General features: G+C 49.1%; 1 protein-coding gene across 1 annotated transcript in view; it reads right to left on the reverse strand.

The window, feature by feature from the left end:
- Positions 1-5,669: 5,669 nt before the first annotated feature.
- Armc2 (armadillo repeat containing 2) overlaps positions 5,670-24,409 on the reverse strand; it is a 98,904-nt gene continuing 80,164 nt past the window's right edge. The window contains exons 12-17 of the mRNA XM_032888994.1: positions 19,772-20,072; positions 17,324-17,446; positions 16,171-16,284; positions 13,418-13,550; positions 12,995-13,155; positions 5,670-6,070 (exon numbers count right to left, since the gene is read on the reverse strand). Coding sequence (XP_032744885.1) covers positions 5,913-6,070; positions 12,995-13,155; positions 13,418-13,550; positions 16,171-16,284; positions 17,324-17,446; positions 19,772-20,072 — 990 coding nt within the window. The 3' untranslated portion in view covers positions 5,670-5,912. The remainder of the gene's footprint in view (positions 6,071-12,994; positions 13,156-13,417; positions 13,551-16,170; positions 16,285-17,323; positions 17,447-19,771; positions 20,073-24,409) is intronic.

Raw genomic sequence — 24,409 nt, forward strand, 5'->3', positions numbered from 1 at the left:
CAGAGGTGTGAATATAAATATATAAATAAATGGGAATGCAGTATGAAGATAGTGGGTAGATAGAGGTACAGGTAGGACTACAAAGGCAGAGTTTTCGTGTGTTAAAGTTGTTATCAGTTAAAAATAGATCGTTACAGTCTTTTCTGTTTTCTGTTTCCCAAGGTAACCACAAAGAAAACATGGCCAGAAGAAATACAGAAGGGGATGAACAGATAGTAAAAAGTGTGTCACTAAAACAGAAATAAAGGGTGAAACCCAAAGGCAGCAGAGAAAATGAGGGCGGAAGGGCTACGATCAATGTAGAAGCTAGTTGACGATTAAGTCCTTTCCTTCCACAAGCGTGCCAGCCACAATGGATACCAGACATAGTCAGCCATCAGAGCTCTAACAGGGAAAACAGAAGACAGAAACCGACGCGTACCGTATCAGCGCATGACATCGGTCACCCACTCGCAGTAGTGAGGAGACACCAGACCAAAGGTCAGAGAGGAAGGAAAGGGCTCGGCCAGCACAGGAGGCCCTGACACACACACAGAACCCTCCATCTGGTTACAGCAGAAGTCACTCTCGTGTGTGCATGAGCACTGCCCAGGCCTGCCAGGGCAGACACACCCTAACCTGTATGCTGATGAGAGTGACACAAAGCTGCAAATCACCAGCACAGAGAACATGGGAAAACCTACGAGGATTTAAAATTGGACAGCACAGCACTGACAGGTCGAGAGAGAGATCAGGAAATCTGCAAGCATCTCTCAAAAGAAAATTTAAAACGCAGCAGCCCCTCAGTGTACTGGCTGCAGGAAGGGCAGGAGTGGAGGCTGCAGTACATTTAAAGGAGCACTGCATGGGCTGGAGAGATGGCTCAGCGGTTAAGAGCACTGACTGCGGGGTTGGGGATTTAGCTCAGTGGTAGAGCGCTTACCTAGGAAGCGCAAGGCCCTGGGTTCGGTCCCCGGCTCTGAAAAAAAGAACCAAAAAAAAAAAAAAAAGCACTGACTGCTTTTCCTAGGGGTCCTGAGTTCAATTCCCCACAACCACGGGGTGGTTCACAACAGCTACAATGTACTTATATAATAAATAAATGTGTGTTTTTTTTTTTTAAAGGAGCATTGCTGAGGGGAAGGGAGGAAAGAGAAGAGGAGGAAAAGAGAGAACAGGGAGGGAGGGAACAAGAGAAGAATGTATCCTATTGGAGAAACCAGGGGAAAGAATCAAACCAGGCATTAAGAATCAACCGAGTTTGGTTTTTTTTTTTTAAGATCAACACAATTGATGAACCACACTAACTAGGTTGATAAATTGATAAGCCACATTAGCTAGACAGAAACATCAAATAGTTGAAATTAGCAGGCCGTCAGGATGGCTCACTGGTAAAGGGGCTCACTGTCATGACTGAACCTGAGCTCCATCCCCAGGACTCCGAGGGGAGGGAGAGAGCTGACTCAGCAATGTCCTGTCACCTCCACAGTGTGTCTCCCTGCGACTTCAGTACAGATGCACGCGCGTGGGCAGCCTGTGCGAGTGCATGCACGCACACATGCACACACGCACACACGCACGCATGCATACACACACACGCACACAGGTGCACACACGCACACACACGCACACACACGGGCGTGCACACACACATACACCCAACATATGTAATGCACATATACAATTAATTTTATATACATTAGACATGTATATTATGCCTGCATCAGGACCAGCGCCCTGATTTTAGACTCTGCAGCCTCCGGGACTGGGAGCAGTAAGTGTCCGTGCTTTGCCTAGTACCAGGCATCTTGTTACCACAGACTGAACACGTGTAGGCACCGTGAAGAAGCTTTATTCTGGAAATTATGAAACAGTGTCAGAAACTAAAAACTCAGTAAATGAAAGCTGTGCTCCTGGGTTAGAAGACCTATGTATGGCTCCGATGCGCATCCAGCAATCGCACATCCACTGCAGTTACTACTGCTCCTCAGGGACAGTGCTTTGCAGGAGAGAAATCGTATTCCAAAATTTACATCTTTCTCAATTTCTTCAATGCCAGAGATGGAACGTAGGGCCGCACACGCTAGTCAAATGCTCTGGTCCATTCCTACCCACTGCCTGCTGCTTACTCTATTCTGAGATGGCCTTCTCTAGTGGCCAAGGCTAGGCCTGAAGTCATTATGTAGCCCAGGATGGCTTCCAGCTCCTCCTGAGCAGACCTGTTTCACTGTGCCTGGGTCTAAAATTCACCTTGAACCCCAAAGTACCTTGAATAAACAAAACAAAAAGAGGTGGGGAGGGGGGAGAAAAGGACAGAGTCAGTGTTCTCTCTAAAATGAGTCAGGCAGGGTACTGTGCACATATAATAGCATAGAGGCAGACAAGAGACCAGTGGAGTGGGAAAATACATCTGTGGAGAACCAGAAACCAGCAAATGTATATACGGGCAAACGGTCCTCGGCGAATGAGCCAGGGCCACCCTGTGAGGGAAGGACAGTCCCTTCAACAAATGGTTTTGGAAAAGGTAGATGACTGCGTGGAAGAAATGAAGTTGGGCCTTTGCCTTTCATCACATCCAGAAAATAACTCAAGGCCAGCAGGATGGCTCAGTGGTAGGGGTGCTTGCCCATCCAGCCTGAGTTCAATCCCGGGGACCCATGTGATGGAAGACAAAAACCAACTCCCAAAAGTTGTGTCTGACCTTCTCGAGTACATTGTGACATGTGCATACCACCCCCACCACAGAGAGAGAGAGAGAGAGAGAGAGAGAGAGAGAGAGAGAGAGAGAGAGAGATGTTAAAAAAAAAAGATTCTCAAAGACGTAACTGTAAGGTCTCCCTCAATGTACAAAACTCCTAGGAAAAACACTGGGGAACCTTTTCGTGGCATTAGATTTGGCCAGAACTTCTCTTGTACGGTGACACTCAAAAACCACAGGCAGAAGAGGGAAAACAAAACCAGGCACAGCTGCATAGACCGGGGACACTAGAGCGGAAGGCGGCCTGTGGAGAGGTGGAAAACGCTTGTAAATCCTGCGTGTGGTTGATAATATGCAAAGGACCCCAAGGAGAACTGAACTGGCCAAAACCAGATGCTATGAGGAGTACACTTCTGTTGTCAATCAGGCAAACTGTGGGACTTTTGTTATTAGAGACACCATTTCTGAGTATGTACGAAAATAACAAGAGCGCTCTCCTAGAGGACCTGGGCTTGATTCCCAGCACGCAGTGGTGGCTCACGGCCATCTGTAACTCGGGATCTAAGGAACGCAATGCCCTCTCTGGCCTCCACAGGTGCCAGCATGCTGGCCGCAGAGACATACCTGCAGGCAAAACAGCCACACACAAAAAAAAAAATTTTTTTAAAAGAATAATAATGGAAGACTTTAGGGTTTTAGTCATTGCCCTCCCCCCAGGACACTTGCAGGTAGGCAGACACAAAGGGCGCAGCCTACCTGAGTCTCAGGGGGATGTGTTCTCTGTGAGGAGGAGACCGCCCCACCTCAGCTAGTAGTCACACACACATTGGGGGAGGGACATGTTTTGAGTAGGGAAGAATTTGACTATTTTTTTTTTTTAACCAAAGGAACAGGTAGATTCCCACGGATCAAGGAGGTTTTCCTTCTTAAGACCCGAAGGCCCCGAGCTCTTAGGGACTTCCTCTGCTGAGCCTACCTGCATGTACGGGTGGATTAGAACTCGCCATTGCAAAATCTGCCTGATTCTGGAAATGTTGACCACGCTGAGAAGTTTCAGCAACCCATTCAGTCTGGTGTGCCTGCCTCCATTCCCGAGGTCACATTTGGGGTCAAAAATAAGCTGTTCCTAAAGCTCTCTCTAAAGACCAGCAAGCCTTCATCTGGCGAGTAGGGGCTAACACAGACAACCACAACTGCTTGGTCTTTTTGAATACTTTATTCAAAGACAGATTTATCCTCCTGAGACGAGCGAGCGAGTGAGCAGGCTTCCATCGTAATTACAGCGTGTGCCCAAGCCTGCTGACGGAGGCTGCGCTCCAACTTCGATGTGTGCTAATGGTGGTGGTCAACCTTATTAGCTCTGGGACCAACGAGTCTGCCTGCCAGGTACTTCCTGACAGCCTTCCCCTCAGTGTCAGCAGCTCTCCCTCAGGCAACCCAGCTGCAAAGAGGTCTGAGGCAAGCACAGGCTTTTGCCTCCCCACTTTTGCACTGGCTGGCGAGTGCACCCACTCTGTTTTTGCCACTACTGCTCCCTCATTGACTTGGGAATCCAGTTTCCTTCCTCGGTCTCTAGCAGGGACTGAAGCCCAGATGCTCTCCAGGAATCCTTCCGGTCTTCAGCGCCATACAGGCTGCTGAGGCATTCCGCTCCCGGACCTGGTGAGATGCTGGCTTCTCACGTTCTCCAAAATGCAGGCAGCCATTGTTGGGTTTCACACACACACATACACACACACACACACACACACACACACACACACACAGGAACATATATATGTATGTATATATATATATATATATATATATATTCTAAATATATATATTTCTAAGAACCCTGACTAACGCGTACACTAAAATAGAGGTAATATTCTCACTTTATAGTATGACTCAAGACATTTAGTCAATTGTCTAAGACGGTTCCTCCCCAGCAGAGAGATGGGAAACAAACATCCGTCTTACAGCTAACCTTGTACTTTCTAACCTGTTATATCATCTCTCTTGGCTACAGTCTAATAAGGAGGAAAACCATCTGATTCCGTCACTGTTTCAAATGAAAGGAAAGGTACTTTTTCACTTTTTCATCTGTCCTGCTTCATTCAAGAAGTAGGTAAGTGGGGCTGCCGTATGGCTCAGGGGTCAACAGCTGCTCTTCCAGAAGACCTCGGTTTGTCTCCTAGCAATCGAGTCCAGAGTCCAGCAGCTCAAAACCACCTGTAGCTCCAGTTCCAGGGGCTGACACCCTCTTCTGGATTCAAGGGAACACACACACACATACACACACACACACACACACACACACACACACACACACGGGACATATGTTTACTCAGAGACACACAAAAAAAATTTAAAAATATTTTAAAAGTAGAGGCTGGAGAGATGGCTCAGTGGTTAAGAGCACTAGCTGCTCTTACAGCAGACCTGAGTTCAGTTCTCACCCCCGCATGGAGGCTCACAACCATCTATGACAACAGTCTCAGGGGATCTGACGCCCTCTTCTGGCCTCCACAGGTACTGCATGCACAGGGTGCACAAACATACATGGCGGCCAGACATCCACACAAACGAAGGGAAAACCCCTAGAATCTATAAGGACGATGGCCTGAAGCAGTATTTCCTTCTACTCCCTTGCTGGGGATCAAACCCAGGGCCCTGAACCCGGTGGTCAAGTCATCTTCCACCGAGCTACATCTCCACGTAGTTCTCTCTACTTTCTGCTTACTCCTCTCTTAGGACGAGGACAGCAACTTATTTCTGGATGTAGTAAGAGTTGCACGAGGACAGCAACTTATTTCTGGATGTAGTAAGAGTTGCAGCAGCGGTCGGTGTGTGTGCCGCCCCTGTGGGCCGCTCTCCCGTGGACAAGGCCCCGTCTCCACTGTGCCGTCCCTTAGCTAGTGACCTGATGGAGCCCACACATCCCAAAGCCGTCAAACCGGGATTTTAAAGGCTCTTTTCTAAGTGAGTACAAGGCAAATAGAAAGAGAAGTCTTAGAAATGCATATATTTCCATCTCATACCTCGCATAGCAGAAAATATATATATATATATCTGTTTTCTGAAATTCCTAGAAAAAGAAATGCTTATTTCTTTCAAAATACTTAGGCTACTCGCTAAAATCAGTACTTTAAAAACGCTCGACGTGTGTGAATACTGAAAAGCTTTCGTGCTTTTACCATTTCCCGAGAAGGAGGGAGATCTGACCTCCCCGTTCTGCCTTGAGTGTGTCATGTTAGAAAGAAGGGACGGGCAGGGGCTCCAGGAGCGAGTGGTGACTCTGGATGCGCTTTAGAAGTTCCTGTGCCACGGGCTTGAATTCCGTCTCCCAGTGGAGTCTGTGGTAACTTTTTAAGTCTTGATCAAAACTGCCATCCAGGGCTAGTTCTTCATCTGCATCAGGGGAAAAAAATCAAAATGACAACTATTACTTGATGTGTGACTGCACCGCACAGAGTTCATCCCCCGTGACAGAACTGTCACTCTGGGTCACCTTTTTAACATCACCATGATGGGACCACACAGAAGTGATTCGTGATTAACGGGCGTGTGTCTGTTTTTGAGACAGGGTCTTTTATGCTAATCTATATCTCCTAGACTCACGTGATTCCCCTCTCCTGGAGGAGAGGAGACCACAGGCTTATACCGCTGTACCCTGAGAAAGAAAGCTATTTTAATGAACTTCACAAAGATTTAAGAGTGTGTGTGTGTGTGTGTGTGTGTGTGTGTGTGTGTGTGTGTGTTTACTTTAGATTTTTTTGTTGTTCTTTTGTGGGGGGTGTCTTTTAAGACAGGGTCTCTCTGTGTAGCCCTGGCTGTCCTGGAATTCACTCTGTAGACCAGGCTGGCCTCGAGCTCACAGAGATCTGCCTGCCTCTGCCTCCAGAGGGCTGGGATTAAACGCATGTGCCATCGGTTATTTTTTATTATTGACATTATGAGTATCTCTGGGTGTCTGCCCTGATTGTCAGCCTGTGCACCAAGTCCATGTCTGGTGTCTGTGGAGGTCGAAGGGGCACGGGATCTCCTAGAACGGAAGCCAGAGATGGTTTGAGTCTCTACTGAGTGCTCAGGACAAAGGGCCTGGAATTGCAGCGCCCCCCCCCCCAGCTGCAGCCTCTGCAGTGCTCAGCGCCGGGGGTTGCTAGCAGGTGCCAGCCTGCCCTGCAAAACACGTACATTTTAGTGTCTTAATTTAAGAGGGCAAGAATTTGTTTTGTTTTTAGAAAAAAAAATCTTTGGATCGAAGTGAACTTTTCTTTCAATGATCTCTTGTTTCGCTTACTAGTTTGCATCCAAACATCACAAGTTCTCACAATGAACGAAGAATACATGCTTCCTCTCGAGAGCCACTGAAGGGCTGATCGTTTAATGACTGAGGGTAGGAAAGGAGTCGGACACTCTTTTGGGCAAATGGGCCAATTTGACACAAGAGCCACTCCCCAACCCCACACCTCCCATAAAAAAACAAAACAAAACAAAACAAAACAAAAAAAAAAACTGGGGACACTGAAACTCCGAGTCCCCAAAGAGACGGTGAAAAATGCGGAAAAGCGCTGTGGAAATAAAATGCAACATGAAAGTTTAATTTGCGTCCTAATGTAAGAATGCACTGAATCTGGAAAGGTCCTCTTAAGTCCCCCCAAAGCCTTACTGGCCCCCGCCTCTTCGCACGCTCCTATTGGGCCTCACAGACTCCGGGACTGTACCCTGGCTCTGTCATTCCGAGGTGGGACCTAAGCTATACAACCTACGGGGTGACCACTGAGTCTCAGGAGGACCGCAAATCCTGCTGCTCGCACGCTGTGCAAACTGCTCCAGGACCAGTTAAGGCCGGTTGGAGAGTGCCCGCCTCTTTGTTTACAGTGTCAGCAGCAGACTCTGCTTATCTGTTCCGCATACCTGGCACCAAGGGCGTTAGTGTCACCAGCAGTAGATAAGCGGGTGAAGGATCCCTGTTTGCACGGCCTCCGCCCCTCAGGATCAAGGGCAGAGCTACGCAGTTCTGAAGAGTTCCATGCAGACACAAGCCGGCCTCCATGGAGACCTTGTAAACAAACCTGGCCCTCTCCACTGCTGACACAAACCTAGGCCTCACACCGGGAGGGCACTGCCAGTGTTCCAGGCCTTCAAAGGCCTTCCTGTTTGGCTTCTCCTGGGCAAGAAGAGCCTGCTAGACTGACCGACTCCAAACTTCTAGACCATCTTCCTGTTCTAGTTCTGAGCATTACACATTTTTTGGCAAAGTCTGTTTTATGTTATTTCCAAGTCGTGGGGATCGTTATAATTCTCCCCTCCGTCGTGGCTGCAGTTTGGCATGCTCTCCGTTTTTTTGTTTCAGTCTAACATTAACACTCTGGTACCTAGCATATATAGAAATATATAGTTCATCGGTACTCAGATCACCCTGACGCCATGTCAGGAGAGATGGGATAGGAAGAGTTAAGCATCGACCGACCGGTAAGAAACATGCAGCCATCAGAGTGCATCAAGACACATCGACTGCATCAGGTATTGAGTTTGGAACCTGCGGTGCATGGATGGGCAGACCCTGATCTAATCCAGAAAGCCAGGTCCCACTCTCCCCTTTGTCACAAGACCTGAGGCCAAGCATCCAAGTACCTCTGGTGAGTGAGCACACACTGGCTGAGTCCAGCTCACACCGGCTGAGTCCAGCTCACACCGGCTGAGTCCAGCTCACACCGGCAGAGTCCAGCTCACACCGGCTGAGTCCAGCTCACACCGGCAGAGTCCAGCTCACACCGGCTGAGTCCAGCTCACACCGGCAGAGTCCAGCTCACACCGGCTGAGTCCAGCTCACACCGGCAGAGTCCAGCTCACACCGGCTGAGTCCAGCACACACAGCTGAGTCCAGGGCCAGCGAGACTGCTCAGCAGGTTAAAGTGCCTGTCGCCAAGCCTCACAAACCTGAGTTCGAACCCAAAGTCCACATGATGGAAGAGAAAAAACTGACCCCCAGAATTGTCTTCTGATCTCCATATGTGTACCATGGCATACTCAAGTGTGTACACACACACACACACACACACACACACACATAGACACACACATGCAGACACAGACACACATATAGACACACAGACACACACAAACACACACACAGACACACACAGACACACAAACACACACACAGACACACACATACAGACACACAGACACACACAAACACACACACAGACGCACACAAACACACACAGACACACACAGATGCACACACTCAGACACACACATACAAACACACACACAGATACACATATAAACACACATAGACGCACACACAAACACACACACAGACAGAGACACACACACAAACACACACACAGACACAGACACAGACACACACACACACAGACACACACACACACACAAACACACACACAGACATACACACACAGAGAGACACACACACAGACACACACACTCAGACACACACACACACACACACACACACACACACACACACACACACACACACACACACACACCAGCAACAGCCAAACTACCACCACTACCACCACCACAACAAAACCTAAGCTATACACGACATCACAACAATAAATTCACACGAGTAAAGTCTACACATCTGCCTCTGTTTGGCAGCTTCGTAAAAGGACTTTACGTGGGCCCCAAGGTAAACACATCAGCTGTACTTGTAAGAAATGGCAGCTACAGAGTTGGCTCAGTGGTAAAAAAATAAATGCTCACTGCTCCTGCAGAGGCCTGGTTCCCAGCAGCTCACAATCACCCCATCCAGCTCCAGGGGATCCAACATCCTCCTCGGGCTCCTGTGTATACATGCACTGTGGCATACACTCACACAGACACACATAGATACACTGAACATACATTTGTATATACATTACATAATGTATTGAATGTTAATATTGAATATCGAATTATATATATGAATATACTATTCCTGTGCGTGTGCGCGCCCGCGTGCGTTTGTGTGTGTGTGTGTGTGTGTGTGTGTGTGTGTGTGTGTTACTAGGAAGTTTTAGACTATATGATTATGTTGAAGACTGTCACTCTCTGAGTTTTATTTCAGTTAGGTAACCGTCAGAACTCTATTTTTGTCACATATATTTTCAAAACCAACACTTTTGTGATTCAACCTTGTTCTGCTTTTATCTCGGCCATTCTAATCTTTAGCTCCTTTTAAAAGGACTGGGGGTCAAATGCCCTGCCCCCGAGTGCCCACTTCACTGGCACTGTCTGACACAGCACAGCCATGGCTCTTGGCTGCAGGCGAGTTCTGAGAGCCACAACACAGACTACACAGCCCACAAGGCCCAGGCCTCGAGATTCACAAGGAGGGGCTGAGGAGATGGCTCAGTGGTTAACAAGTGTGAAGACAAGAGTTCAGGCCCTCAGACCCCAAAACGCTGGCTGTGCTGGCCCACCTGTATTCCAGTCCTGAAAGGCTTAGACACGGGCTCCTTGGAGCAGGCTGGCTCCTGAGAACAGCCACAGCAGTGAGCTCTGGGTTTAACTGAGAGACCCTGGCTTGAAGAATAATTCAACCCTCAGCCGTGGCCCCCGCATGCACACATGTGCACATGCACTCATACCCCTGAAAAGAAGAGGATCATGCAAAGAAACCTGTTATGCTCTGCCCGGTGAGCTGGCTCCCTGATCAAACTGAGCTGACTTAGCTTTCCACACAACAGCGCCCCTGACGGGGATTTGCCGGAGACATGTGTGCTGGGCGCAGAAAGAACCAGAGGAAAACACAGGGCAGGTGTGGGTCCTCTGATGAAAAGACCCACCACTTCCTACGGGGCCTTAGGCAGATCGTGAAACTTCCCAGACTCGCCTTCTCCTAAGGGACCGCACCTAGCTAACGGCCTCAAAAACACACTGGGAGTATCGAATGGACGTTGGGAAAAGGAGAAAGAAGTACAGACATGCTCGCAGAGCGGATCTGTGGCTGGCCTGGACAACTGAATGGCCTGCTCGTCACACCATCATAATGTGAATGAGGAATGCACCACATTGACACCACTCACCAGGACGTTAGTACCCCCTTTAGCCAATCCAAGGCTCTCATCAAGTGATGTGATTTCCCTCCTGTGGCTTCAGGGGGCAAAGAGAATGTTTACAAAGTCACGATAAAGGAGAGATCCCAGAGGCCATGCTTCATGACCAGCCACTCATTAGCAGCCTGGGATTCCTGATTCCATGGCCGGCCTGCAGGCTTCAAAGGCTGTGAGAACCTCCAAGGGGGTGGGTGTATGGCATGTGTGGGGGCCAAAGGCTGCAACAGTCCCATGGGAACTTGGGAATGGAGTGTGGCCACAGGTCAACTACAACCAAATGCCTTCTGGGAATTGTCCCTGCTCAGGAGCTGGCCCTCACACTCTTTTCTGGCTGGCCCTTGCAGGTGGCTCCTGACAAGCCTGTCGCTCACAGCTCACTGTCCCAAGCTTAGACAGCAAAGGCCAGTCTCTCGGGGAAGAAAATGAAAGCTCAGCTAACTGGCCAGTGGCTCCCTAAACCAGCCACATCTTTCTCCCTGAATGGGAGACACGGGGAAGAATGTCAACAGCAAAGGAGACACCGTAACGAACACTGGGTGTGGAAGCGGAAGCCTGAGGCAGGGGAATGTGTGAGCAAGCACGGGGTTAGAGGGACCAGGGTCCTGAGGATGGTGGGTGCCAAGCAACCTTCAGGAGACTCTAGGATACCACTTTCCTGGCTTTCTTCTTCCTGCGAATTCTTCCCTGAACTGTCTTCGTGAGCTAGAGCAGGGATTCCCAACGCTGACTCTGCACTTCCGACTCAGCCAAGCAAGTATTTAAATCGTGGATTCCCAGGTTGGGCCCAGAGCCCCTGAAATCAGAATTGCTAAGGCTGCACCAGACCCGCCTGCGGTCTCAATTCTGCAGCTGATTTCCGAGCTCAGACTCCATGGGAGCTGAACTCAAACAACCGGTCCAGGTATCCCTGCTTCCTGCTGCCTGAGAAACTTCGTGTCCATGAGGACTTCAACTATTTGCAACTGGACCCATCCTTCTTTGAATTCTGACGCACGTACACACAGGAGAGCATATACCTTTATGACAAACTCCATCATGGCCAAGCGGATCTGATTCTTTCAAGTAACTAAGGGACCTCTGTTCCTGCCCTGTGATGTTCTGCCGCATCCCTTAGCGTTCATAAGCATGGCAGCCGTCCTTGCAGTCTTGTCTAGTACCAGGCACAGTATCAGACTCTTGGTGTAAGTGAACATTCACCCCTAGGCACTCTGAATGGAAGGCATCAATTAACTGAACTTGGGATTAAAAACATAGCTTAGAGAGGCATGCTGGTGTTACCAAGAGTGGCCCCCATAGGCTCACAGATCTGAAGGCCATTCGTGGCACTACCTGACAGGGACTGGAAGGTGTGGCCTTGTTAGGGGAGTGTGGCCTTATTGGAGGAAGCGTGTCCCTGAGGAGGGCTTTGGGGTTTCAAAAGCTTAAGCCAGGACCAGTCTCTCTCCCCTTCTAAAATACCTGGAGATGTAGCACTCTCATGTCTGTCTGCCTGTCTGTCTGGGTGCTGCCCTGCTCTCTGCCATAATGTGTTCGGCCTCTGAAGGAGTAAGAAAGCCAATGCTTTCTTTTGTAGGAGTTGCTGTGGTCATGGTGTCTCTTCCCAGCAGCAGAACAGTAAGTCAAGAGGCTAAGCCCACGGTTTTAAAATTTACAAAGGCTAAAGAGAGAACCTAAATTTTGGGGCTGTTTGACTGGAAGACTTTGAGGTCTTTTATAATGCTTCTGTTGTGACAACTGTCTAAGCCTTTCTGGGACTGAGCAGAGTCCATCGCACTCTCGTTTTAGAGACAGAAAGACGCGCAATGAAAGAGAGACTCAGTATTCAAACGACACCACGAATGCAAGCCAGAAGGACTCGAGCTCATGGCTTCTTAGTTACTGAGCCTTTCCACGTAGCTCTGCTGGTTCATATAACTGGATGATCATGACCCTCACCTGCACGTGGGGAATAGAGTCCGCAAAATCACTCACTCATCAAATGACCTCAATTAGTTTTTAGATCTAAACCAAGTTGAAAAAAGTTCTATAAATAGAGAAAAGTTAAAGAAGAAAACGATCTTTAGTTTATGTGCTTTCGTACCTTTCCAGTGTGAGGACCGCATTGTGGTGTCAAACCGATTCACGGCCCCTTCTCCCCATGATAATCAATGCCACTAATTAAATAGATTAATTTGAAATCATGACTTCATTCAAAACAGCTTCTTACCCTATTTTCTTAGTGATGACGGAGTCTGGATGCTTTTAAACAGAGACTCACCTAAAAACGTCGACAAGAGGATGAGGAGCGTGTTGGTGACGTCATCTCCAAAACACTCGGAAGCGTTGGTGATGTTTTCACTGAAGTTCCACAAGGTCTTGCACACCAGGCAGGCCAGCTGCCAGTCACCAGGACCGAAATCTCTCAAACAATTCACTAACCTGAGTAGGAAGTGCCAGACTCAACTGTTAGTGGGACAGAATTTGTCTCCAGGGTTTAGGTTGTTACAACGCTGGCCTTCTGACTTCCATATGGTCATCATTTAACTGACTACGGAGTTGTCGCTCACGCACCTGAGTTGTGGTTAAGTGTCTCGTAGATTCTAAACCCCCTCCCCACCCTGCTCCTCTGGTGGAATGATCGATGGGCCCCAACCTCCCAGGAAGAGCATGTCCCCATCAGGGTCCGTGCCTCGAAGCTTACTTTTTAATGCCACCGCCTTCTTTGAGCACCGCTCGCTTATCCTTATCCACCGTGAGATTCAGGAGGACCCCGCAGGCAGAGAAGCAAATGTCTTGGTGCTTGGCTTCCAGCAATGTCATCAAGAACTTGTGTACTGGGAGGGCGGAGAACAAATGGAGACCAGTGAGCACCCACAGACCGGAAGTGAGCACTCACAGACCGGAAGTGAGCACCCACAGACCGGAAGTGAGCACTCACAGACCGGAAGTGAGCACCGGAAGGCCTGCGTCCCAGCTGGAGCTGGCTTTACAGCTGAGGTGGGGTTTGGGGCTGAGGGATGGAGTAGGGGTAAGAGAGTAGGAAGATACGCTGGATTGTGGTTAGTGTGATGAACCTGTTCCTCCTAAGTTTTATCCAATTCCCATTGTAGACCCAACAACACCGACACTTTTGGAACCAATTCCTGCCTCCCACAGCTTCTGGTCCCATTTCTGCTACCACTGACCCAACATCAGCTCCCTCTCCAGGGAGATGAGTCCTCTGCTGGTGGGAAGGAAGGAACATGGGTAATATTTCTTCCTACTTCTGGTCGTTCTCAGAGGCCTTTTTGAACCTCTAGTTGTAACTCTAAGGCACAACCTAGGGCAACGGAGTCCGGTCCTATTGAGATTTTCCAAAACACAGGAGAAGCTCAGACTGCCAGAGGCTGGCCTGTCCAGCTCAGGGCTGCTAGTGCAGGGGTGGTGTAAGTTAGGGGGCGGAGCAACCATTTCCCCCTTCCTCCTAGGGGATGGAACTACAGATTGTTTTCTCTTTCTCAAGTAGGGGGATCCAGTGAAGGGCTCTGTGAGCAGATGGGGGTTGAACACCACCATATCCCATTTATGAAGCACCTGAGGGGCGATTTCCCTGTTGTCCACACAGACCTGTTGACTGGTTGGACAGTGAGCTTGACAGAGGCTACACCCCGTGCACGTGTGTTCTGAAGACCCCAAAGGGTGCACTGACAAACGCTAGCTCTCTCTCAGCCTGTGGGGATGAGGGCTTGCCCCTTGCTGATACTGCAGCTGTGTCTGCCTTATCTAGATTTGCTGTCATCAACACGGAGAGACATTTTTGTTATCTGCAGGGCTGGTCTGTTTGGTTTGTGAAGGGGTCTCGGGTATTCTAGATGGAGAGTTTTACGTCAACTCAACAGGAACCATAGTACCTGAGGGGAGGGAACATCACCTGAGAAACTGCTTCCATAATATCTAGCTGTACACAAGCCTATAGGGCATTTTCTTAAGTGGTGATACAGGAGGACCCAGAACATTGGGGGTGGGGCCACTTGAGCTGGTCCTGGGTCCTGGGTTCTATAAGGAAGCAGACTGAGCAGGAGAGCACACCAGTAAGCAGCACCCCTCCATGTCCTCTGTCTCAGCTCCGACAATGGCTTCCTTCAGTGGACTGTGATCAGGATATGTAAACCAAATAAACCCTTTCATCACACCACCAGTAACCCTGACTAAGACACCCAGGCTGGCCTTGAACCTACTGTGTAGCTGGCAGGTGACCTTGAAGTTTGGATCGTCCTGCTCCTACAAGCACTGAGGTTGACGGCTTACACCAACACACCGGGTCTGTGCAGTCTCAGGATTGAACCCGGAGCCTTGTGCATGCTAAGCGGGCCCTCAACTAAATAAAGGATCTGCAGCCCCCTAGACAGTTTTTAAAAAGTATTATTCTTACGCGAAATACATGGACAATGTGTGGTTCACATGAACATTTGGATACCGGTTGCCTGTCTAGTTTAAGACCCAGAGCATTGCATCCAAACCATGCTATATTCCATCAACATATACAAGTCCCACTCATCAATCTGAGAAAATCAAATAAATAAATATATAAATAGCAAATCCAACATATCTTTGACATCTCCTCCCCATATTCTCTGTCATTCCTACATAAATGTATATACATAAAAAAATATTTTAGGCAGTTCTTCTGAGTGCTGGGGGCTTGTTCGTTTTTGTGGGGTTTTTTTGTTTGTTTGCCTATTTATAGAGGCCTGGCTGGCCTGAACTCACTGTATAGACCATGGTGGTCATGAATCCACAGAGATCCACCTGCCTCTGCTTCCTGAAGGCTGGGTGGGGGTCGTATTTTAAATTTACATTGGTGACATTTTTTCCTATTTCTTACTATAACCAGCCTTTTAATGTCATGTTCTGTGTGTCAGGTTGATCCATGATGATCAGTGTCTGACTCGTGCTTATCTATAAACATTATTGTAATTGCTGTGGAACATTTTGTTGCATGAGCACACACGCTTCCAAAGCATAATGCACTGTGGCCGCCGTCCTTTTGGTGTTGCACTCTTGGTAGTTACAAAGCAAGGTGTAACATATTCTAGCCTGTGCATGAAAACAATCACCCATCTATTCCCGGGAGTAGAAATAATGAGTGCTGAATACATTACACACACACACACACATACATACACACACACACACACACACACACACACACACACACACACACACTCAACATGCATGTACACACACACATGCATGCACCCACGCGTGCACACACACCTCATCACTCAAGAGGCTACTCTTGGGGGCAAGAACACAACCATGTCCATCCCAGAATCCTGTGCTGTCCCCCACACGGAAGTATGGTACATCTTGAAACAGAAACAAACATCAGGCTCTAATCACCTAGGCCGCAAGTCTCTTAGCTGACTATCGGCAAGAATCACATGCTTAGGATCTGAACTGTCATCAACTCACCATTTTTCTGCATGAGGAAATTGCAGACGTCATGGTCCTGGGAGAGATTTCCAAAGACACGCACAGCCTCCAGGATCCCATCCATGTTGTTGCTCACAAGGAGCTTTAAGAGCACTGGATTTGGCAATCAGAGAGAAAATAAGTACATTTAGAATAACTTCCAAATACCATTTATACTCCCTACCACTACTACATAAGTGTGTGTGTGTGTGTGTGTGTGTGTGTGTGTGCGTGTGTGTGTATGTTAGAGAGAGATGCGGCAATGCCAGAGGTAGTGTGGTGTGTGGTGATTTTTGTTTCTATGGGTTTGTTGTAGTTGTTCTGTGGATTGGTTTGTTGTTGTTGTTATTTGTTTGACACAGCCCTGCCTGGCCTGGAACTCACAATGTAGACCAGAATGGCCCTAAACTCTCAGAGATCCACCTGCCCCACCCTCTGCCTCTGCCTCTGCCTCTGCCTCTGCCTCTGCCTCTGCCTCTGCCTCTGCCTCTGCCTCTGCCTCTCTGCCTCTGCCCCTCTGCCCCTCTGCCCCTCTGCCTCTCTGCCTCTCTCTCCCTCTCTCTCCCCTCTGCCCCTCTGCCTCTCTCTGCCTCTCTGCCTCTCTCTGCCTCTCTGCCTCTCTCTGCCTCTCTCTCCCCCTCTGCCTCTCTGCCTTTCTGTCTCTCCTCTGCCCCTCTGCCCCTCTGCCTCTCTGCCTCTCTACCTCTCTGCCTCTCTCTGCCTCTCTGCCTCTCTCTGCCCCTCTGCCTCTCTGCCTTTCTGTCTCTGCCCCTCTGCCCCTCTGCCCCTGCCCCTGCCCCTGCCCCTGCCCTTGCCTCTGGAGTACTCAAGAGTTTTACACATTTTTAAACTTACACTGGTAATATTATTCTCGACTTCTTCCTATAACTGAATTTAAAAGTGAATGATAAATCTTAAGTTCTCAGTATTTGGTAGGAGACATTCTAGTTAACTTTCCTTTTAATGGTGCTAAAATACAAACCGAGAGGCCTTTCAACAAAAACTAAGAAACAAACTGTCCCCATGTTCCAAGGTGCTCGGGTGTGTGGGTGGGGCAGCTGTCCCAGTAACTCCCCCAGGCGTGGGCTTAGGAACTGCAGTCAAGACCTCAAGTGAATGTCTGTGAAGCCACTGCCGACTCTCTGAGCCTTACATTCAGCAACATACAGCTTTTTGTGTTGCAGGACAGAGCTCTTCACTTGGTAAAAGGACAGATTGTTGATGGCTGCTGTGGTGTTGATCACCAGCTCCTCACAGTCGCCCAGTGACTTCGATTCTGGAACCAAGGGGTGAGGGAGTGAGACACGCTCAATTCTGCAGGTCAGAGGACACGGACAGTTGGGGCTGGGGAGTGAGCTGGGCTCCTGTGGCATGGGGGACGTGCTAACTCAACTCCCACAGCCAGGTCTAGGAAAGTTAGGTGGAGCCCTACGTCTGCAGTGAAGGGGACAATACCACAGCGACCTGAGCTGTCCTGGCCCCACCCACATGCTCTGATCTCAGGATCCAAGCTCTCATTCCCACATCCTGCCTCCCAGTAGAGAGTGGTCCTGTGAGGGTCGTTATCCAAACACAGCAGAGAGCTCCTTCTCAGTTCCTCTGTCACCTGCCTGGCCCTGCCCCACCTCTGACTGACTTTCTTGCCTCTATACCCTGGGGCCAGGATTACAAATTCACCCACCTGGCCCAGTTTCTTGAAACAACGGCTTGGATTTTAAGTATTTCCTGGGGCTCCCAGTAGATTGACATGCACCCCAGTTGGTAGAGGACTTGCCTGGCACACACAGAGCCTTGGTTTGATTCCCAGTCCTGCATAAGCTCGGCAAGGTAGTGTGCATTTGTAAAACTGCTACTTATGAAGTAGAGACAGGAAGTCCAGGAGTTCAAGGTCACCCTTAGTTACGCAGCAAGTTTAAGGACAACTTGGGCTAGCTATATGGCCAAGGTATTTATAAACATATTTTGAGTCTGGATCTTATTTCTGGGGATATGGGGTTGGGAGGGAGAACTGGTCCGAACGCCTACAGCGGTGGCCAAGCAGTGAGAGGTAGACTCTAATGGGGACGGTTGCGTCGCTGGGAAGTGCCTGTAGTGAGGGCAACGCGACTTTTGGATCTCCTCTTTTTTTTCTCTCTCTCTCTCTTTAAAACCCCCTCCCCCCACAAAAAAATACAAAGAAAGAGACAGACGGACTTTCTCCCATCCCAACAGGGCTCCCACCAAAGAAAGCCCATGAAGCACGGCAGTGAGAAGCCGGAAGAGGAGACAGGTGAAAGCCTGGAGAGATGGCTGAGCAGCTGAGGGCGCTCACTGCTCTTCCAAAGGACCAGAGTTCAGTCCCCGGCACCCATAGCTGACAGCTTATGTAACTCCAGATCTGGGGGCTCTGGCGCCCCCCTCTGGCCTCTATAAGCACCTGCACATAAGCCATATACTCAGGCACATCCGTACACAGATCAAAATCAACTTCTGTTGTGGTAGAACAAACTGGAAAGGTGGGGCACGAAGGAAGGGGACAGAATTACAGGTGACACAAGAACTGGAAAAAGAGGAACCCTCTTTTTAGGGACTGATCCTGGAAAAATTTAGAATTTTAACTTTTGGCTTGATTTTGCTCTTCTGACTGATAAAATTATTTTAAATTCTGATATGATTCACCAACCATAAGATTTAGGGCTGTGAAGTGGTAGCTCATACCTTTAATCCCAACATTTGGTAAGCACAGGGAAAGTCTGTGAGTTCGAGGCCAGCCTGGTCTATAGAGTGAGCTCCAGGAAAGCCAGGGCTCCAAAGAGAAACCCTGTCTCAAAAAAAAAATTACAAATGAAAAAAAGGATTAATGGGACTGGAGAGATGGCTCAGCGGTTAAGAGCACTGACTGTTCTTCCAGAGGTCCTGAGTTCAAATCCCAGCAACCACACGGTGGCTCACAACCATCTGTAATGGGATCTGATGCCCTCTTCTGGTGTGTCTGAAGACAGCTACAGTGTACTTGTGTATAACAAATAAACAAACCTTTAAAAAGCGATTAACCTTTTAATGTTTTACATTATTTCTTTATCTGCCTATTGTGTGTCACAGCCCACAGGGCATGAGAGAGTCATGACATGTAGAAATTGTCTCTTTCCTTTGACTTTGTAGATCCTGCAATGGAACTCTGGTAGTCAGGGTTGGCCACGAGCACCTTTATCTCACACCATCTCGACGGCCCAACGTTCATCCTTTTTCAGGGCATGATTTGGTGACTGTACTCTTTGGTAAAGAGTTGTGTCACTGTTGGTCTTATGGTTTTGAAATCTGGGATGGGATAAGGCACTGCTAGGAAGAAAGGTTTGGTTTTGGGATAGGCCTCACGTAGCCCAGGCTGGCCTTTGACCTCCCTGCCTCTACTTCCCAAGTGCTGGGATTACAGACATGGATGGGCATCCTACGCTGGAGAGTGAACCCTGGGCTGTGTATGTATCAGGCAAGAACTCTACCAACTGACCCAAACACCCGGAAATGTCTTTCCTTTCACAGCTAAGGGGATTCCTTAAAGTGAGCCCAGCCCTCACCACAACCCTCCCCTCCCACGGATCTGTCTTGGGGCTGCAGCTCTCACCCAGGGTTGTCAGCAACAGGCCCACCACCCGAGGGTTGGCGGCCAGCACTGGGCCGATGCGAGGGTGAATGGCTATGTTGGCGAGGACACGGGTCAGCTTGACCAGCACGTCCTCGGCCTCTGCCTGTGGCCTGGCTCCTGGACGCCGCAGCTTTGGTGAGCTCTCCTCAAGTCGGTAGAAGTTCTGGAACAGTGTGAGCAGAGTTTCCACGCTCCCACTCTCTCCGGAGAACAGTTCCCGGGCCTGGTTACTTTTCGCTGTCAGGTTGCCAAGGATAAAAACAATTCGAATTACTAAGTCCTGCAACAAACAAAAGACAGTGTTACAAGCTCAGAGGAGCTGAAATGGCCATTGGAAAGAATACACTCTGGTCTGATTTACTCGTGACTTTACTAATAGTGAAACGGATTACAGCTGGCATCTACAAAGTCTTGCAGTGTTTGAATCCAGAGATGCCTGAAAAGTGACAGGAGAGGTTAGAAGCACCTGGTGGCCCTGATGGAGTGCAGAGTAACTGATGGGGGACCCACAGCATCTGCGAACCCTCACCTCGAAACCTGGGTGGTCTTTAAAAATAAATATGTCACGTGAATTGACGTTTCATAGCTAATATGTCCTCTCACCTCTCAACCTCCGACATCCCCACTCAACACCCCCGACTCCCCAGTCAACCCTCTGACGCCCCACTCAAGCGTTTCCTAACAGTGGATGGGTTACAGCAGGGTTTCTGACTTCAGCACTGTTGAAACTTGCAGCTAGGTAAGGAAGTCTGTCTAACTGACTGACTGACTGACTGACTGACTGACTGACTGAGACAGGGTCTCCTGCAGCCCATGCCTAGAACCACTGTGCCACTGAGGGACCCTGTGGTAAAACTGTGGTTTTTTTTTTTTTTGTTTGTTTGTTTTCAGAGCTGGGGACCGAACCCAGGGCCCTGTGCTTGCTAGGCAAGCGCTCTGCCACTGAGCTAAATCCCCAACCCCCAAAACTGTGGTTTTACTGACAGTTAAATGACTGACACTTTTAAAATTGTTTGCTAGCTCATACATGTGTGAACATGAACTTTTCTGTACATATGCCATACAATGAACATGTGTTCTTATTTATTGGCTTTTTTTTCATATCCCACACTGGCCTTGAACTCACTACCTTGAACTCTAGGTCCTTTGCCCCCACCTTGAGTGGATTACAGGTGTGTAGTGCCAAACCCAGTTTATTTAGCACTGGGAATTAAACTCAACTTTGTGCACACTAGGCAAGCACCTACCAACTGACCCCCCCCCCCAAAAAAAAAGAGCTAAAAGCGTTCTTAAGGGTCAGGGGGTAAGGTCTGGACTTGAGAGGATGAGGCAGGGGAATTGCCATGAGTTCAAGGCCAGGATGGGCTACATAGTGAAATTCCAGAGCCTGGGCTAGAGAGTATGAAAGAAAAATGAAGGGGAAAAGTAGAAGGAAAGGAAAACATTAAATAAAAACCTACAATGAGAAGCTTTAAACGAAAGATACAAAGGTAAGGTTGGCTTCACTGGCATGGTGCTGCTCGCCTGTAATCCCGGCACTGAGGAGGAAGGCGGAGTCATGAGTTCAAGGTCATCCTCCTCCACCACACAGCAAGTTTGAGGCTATATGAGCTACATGACACCAAGTTCAAAAGAACAGTCGTTCACTTGACGAAGGAACACAGGAAGATGAATGAGTGGATGGAAGGAAGGAAGAAAGGAAGGATGGATGGATGGAAGGAAGGAAGGAAGGATGGGTGGATGGAAGGAAGGGTGGATGGATGAAGGATGGAGGGGTGGATTGAAGGATGTATGGATAATGGATGAATAGATGGATGGATGGATTGATGGATGAATAGATGGATGGATGGATTGATGGATGAATAGATGGATGGATGGATTGATGGATGAATAGATGGATGGATGGATTGATGGAAGTAAGGAAGGATGGATAGATGGATGAATAGATGGATGGAAATGACAAAAGAATCCTTGCTAAGGCCCACTGCTGGGCTGTGTGTGACATTTAGTGTGCCGGGCACTGAGCCCTTTTACACTGGGTCCTGCAGAAGCTGTGTAGGTCCTATGGCCAATCAAAGTGGAACAGGACTTGACTTCAGGGTGTCCTGGACCCTGGGGTCCTCCAACTCAGTGACCATCTCTCCCCTCTGCCCTGCATGCTTGCAGACAGCTAAGGACTTATTCTACCAACCAAGGAGATTTCCACCATTCTAGCTTTGCTGGTCAGATTAATATCACATCAGCCTTAAGGACATGGGCAGGGCCAAAGGCTGGGCACGTTTTAGATAAGGCACAGAGAACCAGGTGGGATCCTGAGGCCCAGGGCAGCGGGTTGGGTGTGGCAAGGAGTCAAAGCAAGATTGAAGGCAAAGGACACCCTTTCGATTCCTCAGAGATGAATCTGCTAGTGTCAACTTGTTCCTGCTTGTTCTTGAAGGAACGTCCCTGACACTGGCAGCACAGCAGCGGGCTGGTGGTGCAGCTGTGAACCACTTGTCATCGTGAAGAAGGGCAGAGCCCCACACTGTGGCGAGGACTGGAGCCTGAGGACTGTGGCAGGGGTGGAGGGCTGTTTTCCGAGACAGCTCAACTCTCGGCACTCAGCGGTCATCCAATCAGGAGAGCCTCCCTCTGCTCCACCCCTGGAAAGAAAGCGATCACTCTCAGCTAAGGCTTAGATGGGCATCACGGGGGTGTTCACGGAGACCAGGATGACAGTGTTCTGAACGGCTCGCCAGCTACCTCGCAGCTAATTATGAGGGGGAACTCCTTGCAAAGAGCAAGACAGCCAAGGAGAAGGATTCCAGCTAGAGTCTCAGGGAGACACAGGGACCCCTGGGGACTGTCATGAGAGTAAATGAGACACAGGCACCGTACAGTCAGAGCACACACTGCGCTGAACCGTGGGACAGACTTACAGATTCAGAGGATTGCAGGGGAAAAGGCTGCTCAAAGCTGGGGGTAGGCTTAGGTGTATACCTGAACCCCAGCTTCACAAGGACTGTGAGTTCGAAGCCAGCCTATGAAACACAGTAAGACAGGAAGGAAGGAAGGAAGGAAGGAAGGAAGGAAGGAAGAAGGAAGGAAGGAAGGAAGAAAGAAAGCAAGGAAGCAAGGAAAGAAGGAAAAGAGACAGAGGAAGGAAGGAAAAGGAAGAGGAAAGAAGTAGAGAGAAGAAAGAAAGGGAGGGAAAGAGAAAGAAAAGAGGGAGAGATGGAGAGGGGACAGAAAAAGGAAGGAAGGAGGGAGGAAATGAGAAAAAAGAAAAAAAATGAGAGAGAGGCATGCAGGTGAGATGGCTCAGGGCTCAAGGCTCTCCCAAAGTTAGCTTCTGACCTCCACATGTGTGCCATGGTGTGCCTGTACACACACACACACACACACACACACACACACACACACACACACACACACACACACACACACTAAATTAATCAAGTTTTTTAGAAGAAAAAAGAGTAAGGAAGGGATGGGGAAGAGGATGCAGTGAGTAGCAGAATCATCAGACGCAAACTTGAGGTGAACCTTGAGATGCCACGGAACACGGGCTGTGTGCACTCCTGCATGGAACACGGGCTGTGCGCCCCCCTTCATGGACAGGCCTGAGGATGGCCGCTAAAAATGGAATTTCACCAAGAAACACGGATCCCACTGCACAGTTCCCTCCAGCAATTCCCAATTCAGAAAGGCGCTCCCTGGGCTCTCAGAGTAAGGAACCGAGCAGACAGAGCTCCAGCATCCGGACCAGGTGCAATAGAAAGATCAGGATTTCCAAGAACTCAGTTCCTTGACAGAAAATTCTGCTTTCTGTTTTCCAAGCCAATGACTGTGACAGGATTTATGCAAACATTGATTTGCCTTCTGACTGCTGCTGCACGAGCTCTGTTTCTGTAAAGATCAGTACTGACCGTAGCAGTAGCTTAAGCAACAAACACATGGACCTTCAGATATGCTTCAGGGGTCCAAAGTGTTCTAGGAAGGCCCCTGTGTGCTCTGATAACCAATGACCAAAAGGGACTTGGGAAAGAAAGTGTTTGTTTGGCTTACACTTCCACATCGAGGTCTATCGGTGAGGGCAGTCAGGGCAGGAACCCGGAGGCAGGAACTGAAGCAGAGGCCCGGAGGGGTGCTGCTCACTGGCTGGCTCTCAGGCTAACGTTCAGCCACCTTTCTCAGACCTCCCAGGAACACCAGCCCGAGTGGCTCCACCCACAGTGGGCTGGGCCGTCCCACGCCAATCATCAATTGAGAAAAAAGGCCCACAGGTTTGCTTGCAGCCCAATCTAATGGAGACATTTCCCCAACCGAGGTTCTCTCTTGCCGGTCGCCCCTGGCTTGTGTCAAGTTGACAAAACAACAACAGAACTAACCTTCCCACAAGGCTTCTTAGACACACACGAACCAAGTCCCTAAACTTGAAGACTTCCATTTTTGCCACCTGAGCAAAGCTGTCTTGGCATCTCACCCCGGACCGAGCTCCGACTCCTTCCACACCAGCCGTGTTAGTGGTGTTCCCTGATAGCTGGGCTCAGCTTACACTTGAGAGAAAAGTTCCTTTTTAATTGGACAGAAAGGGTGAAATGTGGGCTGTTGTCTACGTGCAAGTGAGGGCGGGCA

This window comes from Rattus rattus, chromosome 18 (assembly GCF_011064425.1).
Source record: "Rattus rattus isolate New Zealand chromosome 18, Rrattus_CSIRO_v1, whole genome shotgun sequence".
NCBI lineage: Eukaryota > Metazoa > Chordata > Mammalia > Rodentia > Muridae > Rattus > Rattus rattus.